This window comes from Sorex araneus, chromosome 2 (genome assembly GCF_027595985.1).
Source record: "Sorex araneus isolate mSorAra2 chromosome 2, mSorAra2.pri, whole genome shotgun sequence".
Taxonomy (NCBI): domain Eukaryota; kingdom Metazoa; phylum Chordata; class Mammalia; order Eulipotyphla; family Soricidae; genus Sorex; species Sorex araneus.
Window position 1 is genome coordinate 41674436 of NC_073303.1, and position 9669 is coordinate 41684104.

General features: G+C 41.7%; 1 protein-coding gene across 1 annotated transcript; it reads left to right on the forward strand.

Moving 5' to 3' along the window:
- Window positions 1-280: 280 nt before the first annotated feature.
- MBD3L1 (methyl-CpG binding domain protein 3 like 1) lies at window positions 281-883 on the forward strand. The gene has a single exon (XM_004620131.2). The coding sequence runs from the start codon at window positions 281-283 to the stop codon at window positions 881-883; it is 603 nt and encodes a 200-aa protein (XP_004620188.1).
- Window positions 884-9669: the final 8786 nt, after the last annotated feature.

Sequence of the window (9669 nt, forward strand, 5' to 3'; positions counted from 1 at the left end):
ATAGGGCAGATCTGAACTTTGACCTTGGTTTGTAAATTTTTTGTATATTTGGAGAGACAGTGGTATTCAGGGGCTAAGCTCTGCTCTGTGTTGAGGGGAACCATGCGGTGCCAAGAATCAAACCCAAGCCTGGTTGATGACACCCATATCTGTTCCTAGAAGGAGAGAGAGATAGAGGGTAGAAATAGAGAGCAACTGAGATTCTTAATCTAGGAAGATAGACTTCATTCAGTTTTAATCCAATTTTATAATTCATTTTTACAGAGTAAAGAGAAGTATGATGGTCAAGCCATTACAAAGGAAGTCTCGTGATGATGAAAACCAATCCAAGCCAAAGCTTGCCTTGAGCATCTCCATTCCTCTGCGGATGTCCAATTACATGTTCAAGAGGCCAGTTACTAGAATCACATCCCATCCTGGCAATCAGGTGAGATACCATCATTGGGAGGAAACCTTGGACAAGCCACAACAGGTCTGGTGGCAGGAGAGACTGCAAGGACTCCAGGCTTGTAGCAGCACAGGAGAGCCCTTAAGTACTGTGGATCTCATCAAAGCATTGCAAACGTTTGCACCTACTTATGCAGGTGAATTCCTGCCAAGTGTACTAGCAGGTGATCTGGACTCCAGCCCCATGTCAACCCCTGCCCAGTCTCCAGATCTGGCAGACGTGGTCTCGGAATCCGGTCTAGAAATCCCACACCATCTCTGCAGACCATTTCTGGTGACTGAGGAAGACATCAGGAAACAGGAAAGGAAGGTGAAGATGGCGAGAGAGAGACTGGCAATTGCAATGATTGCAGATAGTTTGGCGAATGAGGCAGAGAAGATGAGCCAAGGAGAACCAGGAAAACACTCTGGAAAAAAGAGAAGACAATGCAGATGAAGACAATGCAGAGTCCAGCAAGTTACTGACATCTGTTTGCAGTCCCCATGATATTTTATCTTGTGGGGATCTTAAAACTTGAAAATATACCAATACTTGTCTTTACATTTTTTTAAATTGTATTGATTCGCTGTGAGATACAGTTACAAGCTTTCATGTTTGAGTTACAATCACACAATGATCAAACACCCATCCCTCCACCAGTGTACATTTCCCATCACCAATATCCCCAGTATACCCCCACTTTTTCCACCTTCCCACTGCCTCTATGGCTGACAATACTCCCCATACTCTCTCTCTACTTTTGGGCACTATGGTTTGCAATGCAGATACTGAGAGGTTATCATGTTTGGTCCTTTATCTACCTAGGGCACACATCTCCCATCCCGACTGATTCCTCCAACCACCATTTTCTTAGTGATCCCTTTTCTATTCCAGCTGTCCTCTCCCCGCCCGCTCATGAGGCAGGCTTCCAACTATGGAGCAACCTTCCTGACCCTTATATCTACTGTCCTTGGGTGTTGGTCTTGTGTTATGTTATTTTATAATCTACAAATGAGTGCAGTCCTTCTATATCTGTCCCTCTCTTTCTGACTCATTTTACTTTACTATACAGAGCTATTGTTTCTAGGAGATTTTTTGTAGTGTCTTTAGGATTTTCTGAGTATAGTATCATATCATCTGCAAATAGTGATAACTTGACCTCTTCCTTTCCTATCTGTATGCCCTTGATATCTTTTTCTTGCCTAACTGCTATGGCCAGTACTTCCAGTACTATATTGAATAGGAGTGGCAAAAGTGGGCAACCTTGTCTGTGCCCAATCTTAGAGGGAAGGATTTTAGTTTTTCCCCAATGAGAATGATCCTTGTCATGGGCTTGTGGTACATGGCTTTGACTATTTTGAGGAAAGTTCCTTTGATACCCATTTTGCTGAGAGTTTTCATCAAAAACGGGTGCTGAATCTTGTCAAAGGCTTTCTCTACATCTATTGATATGATCATATGATTTTTGTCTTTTCTTTTGTTGATATGGGTTATGTTGATCAATTTCCGAATGTTAAGCCATCCTTGTATCCCTGGGATGAATTTTACCTGATCATGGTGTATGATCTTTTTGATGAGTCGTTGGATTCTACTTGATAATATTTTGTTGAGGATCTTTATGTCTGTGTACATTAGGAATATCGGTCTGTAATTCTCTTTCTTTGTGGTATCTCTGTCTGCTTTTGGTATAGGGGTGATATTTGCTTCGTAGAAACTGTTTGGAAGTGTTTCTGTTACTTCAATTTCCTGGAAAAGCTTAAAAGAGGATTGGGAGTAAATCCTCTTTAAAGATTTGGAAAAATTCACTAGTGAATCCATCTGGCCAAGACTTTTATGCTTGGGAAGACTTCTTATTACCATTTCAATTTCCTTGATGGTAAAGGTTTGTTCAGGTATTGCAGGTCTTCTTGGTTCAGCCTGGGGAGGCTATAGGAATCCAGGAATTCATCCATTTCCTCAAGATTTTCTTGTTTCGTGGCATAAAGATTCTCAAAGTAATCCCTGAGGATCTTTTGAATTTCTTTAGTTTCTGTTGTGATGTCCCCCTTCTCATTTCTGATTCGGGTTACTAGGGTTTTCTCTCTCCCTTTCTTTGTGAGTTTTGTTAGAGGCTTATCAATCTTGTTTATTTTGTTTTGAAGAAGCAGCTCTTGGTTTCACTTATCTCTTGGATTATTTTTTGGGTTTCCATCTTGTTAATTTCTGCTCTGAGTTTTATTATTTCCTTCCTGCTGTTCGGATTGGGCTCCTTTTTTGGCCATTCTCCAAGCTCTAAAGCTGTGACCCCCCAAAAAAAAAGCAAAAAAAAAAAAAACCAAAACAAACAAACAAAAAAAAACCCACTATCCTTAATGCTCCCTTTTAAAAACTAATATCCCTTATAAACATTTTTTTGCTTCTCATGACTCCTCACAGGTTTTTCCTGAGGTCACAATTATTTTTGTGTGAAGGGTTTGTTTGTTTTGCTTTGTTAGGGGCCACACCGAGCTGTGCTGGGGCTTACTCTTGGCTCTGTGCTCAGGGGTCATCCAGACCACATCTTCCACCACCATTGTTCCTAGGCTTTTCTTTCTTTTTAAAATTTTATCTGTATGACATTGTTCCCATTTTATTACATTCAATATCCCAACACCAATCCCACCACCATTACGCCTTCCTACCTCCATTATTTCGAATTTTCCCATGACCACCCAAGCCTGCCCCAGAGGCAAGAGGCAGATCCTAAACAATTTACTTTGTATTGCTTATAATGAAAAATCCACTAAAATGATCCGAAAAGATCCCCTTAGAGGAAAGTGTGTGAAAATTGTTGTATCTCATCTTGGAGCCATGAAGCCCTTGTATAACAGATTGCTAACATGCAGTTACGGATTGAGCCTTGTGTGCTAATATTTTTTTCTTTGACCGAGATAGATTTCCTTCTGCTTTATACCCCATCAAAAGTCGTGTGCTTGGCCTATCTACAATAGCCAGAATCTGGAAAAAACCCGAGTGCCTGAGAATAGACGACTGGTTAAAGAAACTTTGGTACATCTATACAATGGAATACTATGCAGCTGTTAGAAAAGATGAAGTCATGAACTTTACATATAAGTGGATCAACATGGAAAGCATCATGCTAAGTGAAATGAATCAGAAAGAGAAAGATAGACATAGAAAGATTGCACTCATCTGTGGAATATAAAATAATAGAGTAGGAGACTAACACCCAAGAATAGTAGAAATAAGTACCAGGAGGTTGGCTTCATGGCTTGGAAGCTGGCCTCACATGTTGGGGGAAAAGGCAGCTCAGATAGAGAAGGGAACACCAAGTAAAATGTGGATGGAGACCACGCATGGGAAGGGAGAGACATGCTGAAAGTAGACTAGAGACTGAACACAATGGCCACCCAATACCCCTATTGCAAACCACAACACCCAAAAAGAGAGAGAGAACAAAAGGGAATACCCTGCCACAGAGCGGGGTGGAGTGGGGGAGATGGACGGAGGGGTTGGAGGGATACTGGGTTCATTGGTGACGGAGAATGGACACTGGTGGAGGGATGAGTGCTCGAACGTATGAGGGAAACACAAGCACGAAAATATGTAAGTCTGTAACTGTACCCTCACGGTGATTCACCAATTTAAAAAAAAAAAAGTAGTGTGCTCGCGTCTGAGATCTCTCCGAGTCCCATACTGGACCAGTTTCACCAGTTTCACCAGATGGAGCAGGTGCAGTCTCCCCGCCTACTCCAGATGGAATCCCGGTGACCAAGAGCTTCCACAAGCAAGGTCCAGGTATGCGGGTTCCAAAACTGAATCTCCAGGCCGCCCACCCTGCAGCCTGGCTGTCACACCCACAATTTGCCTCCAGGCACCATCCTAGCGCACCAACAGCCCTGGCCTAGAGACTCCCAGTTGAATCCCAAAATGGATTAGTGCCATACAGAGATGTCTCTGGAACCAAATCATTTACAATCTAGAAATTTACATTTATAATCGCTGCCATGCAAACTCTCATGATACTCAAAATGAGCAGTGGAAAATAAATTATCTAGCATCTGTCCCTGCTAGGTAGGCTTGAATGGTGGTGGAAATTTCGAGCAAAATATATGCCCAAAATATTTTTGAGAATATTGGGAAAATTGTCTGCCATAGAGGCAGGGTGAAGACTGGGATGTGGGTGGTGGAAAATGTGCACTGGTGGAGGGATGGGTGTTCCATCATTGTATGGCTGAATCTCAAACATGAAAACTTTGCAACTCTATCTCATGGTGATACAATTAAAAATAGCAAGTAATGTGGAGTTCATGCCCAATTCAATTAGCTTAATCAATGGCTGACCAAATAGCAGTACTCCTACATTATTTGAAAAAAAAAAAAAAAAAACTAGTGTGCTACTTTTGGTACATCAGTGGCATAGAGTATGAGGTGTCACCCAGTTTTCTAGGCTTTTCATATGTGCCATTCTCACTAGTGTAAGGTGACACTAGTTTGTCATTTGAATTGAATTTCCCTGATAAGTGATGATAAGCATATTTTCTCAAATGCCAATGACCTTCCTTATGTCTTCAGAGAAATGTCTATTCACAGAGAAATGTCTATTCCTCCTCCCACTTCATTGCTTTCTTTGTTGTTGAGTTTTGTAAATGATTTATATATTTTTGGATATTAGTCTTTTATTAATGTATTGTGTGCAAATATCTTCTCCCATTCAGTAGGGTTCCTCTTTATTTCAGTCTGTCTTTCCTTTGCCATGTAGAAACTTTTTTATTTGACATATTTCCATTTTTTGTTTTTTGCTGTTGCTGCTACAGTTTTTTTCCAAATCATTGAGACAATACCTTTGCAGTCCAGATCCTAGAGAGTTTTCCCTATATTTTTCTTCAATGTTTTTATGGTTTCTAGTTTAATCTCAAGGTGTTTGATCCACATTGAATTAACTGTTTACCCCAAAAAAAGTTTTGATGTTTATATATTTTAAAGGATAAAATTAAATTAAATTAAAAGAATACAAATTTTTAAGGGGGGGCAGAGCAGTAGTACAGCAGGTAGGGCATTTGCCTTGCATGCTGACAACCCCGGTTCAATTCCTGGCATCCCACATGGTCTCTGGAGCTATGCCAGGAGTAATTCCTGAGTGAAGAACCAGTAGTAACCTCTAAGCATTGTCAGGTGTGACCCAAAAAGTGGGGAGTGGGAGGGAAAAAAGTTGTTTTGTAAAATTTCTGGTCTTTTTGTTTGCTTGTTTGTTTGATTTGGGGCCTTACTCAGTAGTGTTTAGGGCTTACTTCTGACTTCATACTCAGAAATTACTCCTAGCAGTGCTCAGGGGGCCATATGCGATGCCAGGGATCAAACCCACATCAGCTGTATGCAAGACAAAAGCCCTATCTGCTACATTATTGCTCCTGCTCTGTTTATTTCTTTTTGTTTTTCAAGTTTTAGAACATTTTTCAAAAGTAGGTGTGAGAAAAGAATTCAATTTTGGTTTCAGCATGTAGTTATCCAGTTTCCCCAGCACCATTTGTTAGATCAAGCTGGTTTATTTCTGTTCCAATTACATTTCTTTGTCTCGTTTTTTGTTTTGTTTTGTTCTTTTTTGTTGACACTTGCAGTGCTCAGGGCTTGCTCCTGTTCTGCACTCAGAAATTATTCTTGGAAGTTCTCAGGGAAACATTTTGGGTGCTGGGGATAGAACTAGGGTCAAGGCAGGCATCCTATCTGCTGTACTATATCTCTGGCCCCCCTAACCAAGTTTCCTTCAACTGTAGTTTGGAAAAAGAGGATTCAGGAAAACTAGTCCTTGCAGCTACTTCAAATCTAGATATGGTACTAGGTATGACTCCTATTATATAGCATATATACTATATGATATAATATATATGCTATATTAACTAGGTGTCAAACTTCACTGAACCTTGTGGTCTTCCTTTTACCACACTCAGTCTCCAGAGTGAGGATAAAACATAAAATGGACTCACAAGGTGCCCAAATAAGCACTTCTTTATTCAGTTTATTTTGCCTGTCTTTCAGTAAATTATTTTTAATTTATTCAGATCAATGCCTTACCCCAGCACTTGGGATGAGTTTATTTAATTCACTTGCTACATTATATAACCTAGTAGGGCTCTATCTCAAAATGATAGAGAGGTTCTGAGAGCAAAGTAATTCTGTAGTTTTTCAAGAAACCCAATAGATTCTATGTCACTTACAAGCTTGAGTTTGGAAATGGGTCCCTGAGTGTAGAACTGGATGTAATGAAAAATCAAAACAAAACAAACGAAAAAAACTTAACTTTTTTTTTGGTTTTTGGGTTTTTTTTGGGGGGGATGTTTGCTTTTTGGGTCACACCTGGCAATGCACAGGGGTTACTCCTGGCTCTGCACTCAGGAATCACCCCTGGCGGTGTTCAGGAGACCATATGTGATGCTGGGAATCGAACCTGGGTAAGCCGTGTGCAAGGTAAATGCCCTACCCGCTGTGCTATTGCTCCAGCCCCAAGTTTTTTTTTTGTTTGTTTTTTGTTTTTTTTTTACTGAAGCTTTTTTTTTTTAATTTTATTTTATTGAATCACCATGACAAAAGTTACAAAGCTTTCAGGTTTAAGTCTCAGTCATATAATGATCAAACCTCCATCCCTTCACTAGTGCACCTGTTCCCCCACCAAGAACCCCAATAGACCCCCCTCCAACCACCCCCCAGCACCTGAGTGGCTAATGATTTTCACTTTATTATCTCTATACTTTGGATACATCCAATATTTCAACAGAGAACTGACTATTATTATTTGGAATTTTCTCCCAACAATCAAACCTGCTGAAAAGGCTTCATTTGATAGTTTGTTTTCCATTGCTGAGAATTTCTGTTGTTTTAGCTCAGCTCACAGTCTAGATGCAGTCTCTGAATGCCAAAATGGGTTAGTAGACCTCCTGGATCATAGTCTTTAAGGAGCAGAGGGGCCGACCGTGTTGTGCAAGGCTGCTCTGGATCTCATCTGGTCCGAGGGCCTGCCAGTAACATCCCCATCCCATGATCTCTTGTGCACCACGTCACGACAAGCAAGTACCTCTGGGCTGTGAGTCTTAGAAGATGCCGGACGCCACGTGGGCACTGCTGCTCCAGTCGCCGCTATCATCCCTGTAGAAAGAAAGCATTGGGAGAGAGAATCCTTCCCCCTCCCCGGGTGGCTTGTAGTCATAGCTCAACCAGCCCCAAGATTTAATGCTTTATCTGCTGCTTCAGTGCCAAAAGAGGGTAGAGGTTGACTTCTGGTCATTCATGCAGTAAATTTTAGTCTTCACTCAGCTACAAAAGGACATATCCAGTCAGGGAGATAGTGCAGGGGGTTATATTAATTTTTATTATTTAAATACAAAATATTTATAATATTTAAAGAAAAATAAATGGAGCTATCTAGAGACTGGACAATTACAAAGAAGGCAGAGGGAGACTGCTTAGTTTGAAATTTCAGAAACAATAGGCAAATAACATTTGGGCTTAGATGAGTATAACACTGCTGAACATAAATAGATCCTGGCAAGTCTAAGACCATCTAGGATTGAAATAGATGACTGCTTTACAACTTTCTACCAATCAGAACTATGCTGACTGAATAGTTTATTTACATAAACCAAGCTAACTTGGAGCTAGACCACCCTTTCTGCCTACATGAAGCTCCCTTGAACAGAAATGAGACCTTGTTTGGCTCAAGTGCCTTTTGGTTTGTGTCTTCCATACCGCAGAGTATCCCCCGTTTGATACCTTGCATTCATCCCTCTTGTTTTCCTGTGTACCACAGATAAATGAGATCATCCACTGTCTCTCTTCTTATGAAGACTTAATTCACTTAACATGATATCCTCCAGTTCCACTGAAGTTGCAGCAAATTGCATAATTTCATCATCAATTGCCAGTTGCATAGTATTCTATTGTATATATATATATATATACACTATATATATATATATAGTACACCTTTGTCGCGCGCCGCTTCGTCCAGCGAAGAAACACGCAACTCGGAGATCCTTTAGGCTGCGATTTATTCAGGAACTTTCTCATGCGTTAGAGAAAAAATCAGGAACGGGGACGTGGAGTAAGGAGGAAAAGGGGACGCATGAGGGAGAACCGACCAGCCAGGTGACTTCCCCCCTTATATACTTCTCCCTGCCTGTTTGCCCTCAAGTGTCTGCAGCTGATAAACCAGCCATAACTTGTGAGCGTGACAAGACATCCTGATTCCCCATCAGGTGTTGTTCACGAAGCACGGTGCAACCAACAAGAAACAGGTGTTCACGAAGCACGGTTCCATGGAGGCTCTCCACAGTTCCCCCTTTTTGTTTTAGAACAGCAAGTCTGTGTAGCGACCTCGGCCCCCTTGGCCTTACCCGTCATTGGGAGCCCTCTCGCTTGTAGGTCCCTGTCTTAGGTTGGTCCAAGGGTCAGGTGGGTATAATGCACCCTTTCAAACTCCTCAACTACAGGAGGTCCCCTGCAGTTAAGGGTTCTCAGCTGCACAATACCTTTGCTACATCCAGCTAGACTTGATTGTTCTCAGCGAGATTATTGATTCAAAGTTGCAAGCCAAAGCTTGGGGGATTGCTGTGCCTCCAGGGCCGGGATACCTGCAAATATCACGCCCTTGTAAATAGTTGTACTTGCTGCATATTATATAGACACCAGGCAAAAACCAAAGCAGTGAGAAGCAATAAGGATAGTACTACTCCCACCTCCACCCACTCTTTGATAAAATAGAGGGGACTTCTACTCAGGTCTATATTAAGGTGGGAACGGAAGGGATTAGAGCAGGCCAAGTTGTAGCAATGGCCCAAAAAAGCTGCTTCTTCAGCTCGTATCATCACAGGAACCAGGCTGAGCAGGAGCACCAGTTTCCACCTCTTGGTCTACTGGAGGTGCGGTCTTTCGTGTCAGACGTTCAGGAATCCACACTGGTTCTGCCCTGTCCTGTGGAAAAACACAAACAGAACCTCTGGCCCAGGTTAACACGGGGTCCGGGCCGTGCCATTCACCAGAAAGGATATCTTTCCATTTAACATATCCTTGGCACACAGGAATCTTTGAAGAATGCCTGTCTGCAGAGGAGGTGCCCTTATCATCAATGATCAAAAAATTTAGAGTAAAAAGTGCAATAGAGATTCTTTCTCGAGGGGGCCGTCCCAGGCCAACTCCCCCTTTTTGTTTTATTAGGCATGCTTTAAGGGTGGAATGAGCACGCTCAACGATGCCCTGTCCTTGTGGGTTAT

Excerpts from the sequence above, each read along its gene's own strand:
- MBD3L1 (XM_004620131.2), top strand. The coding sequence starts at position 281 with ATGGTCAAGCCATTACAAAGGAAGTCTCGTGATGATGAAAACCAATCC.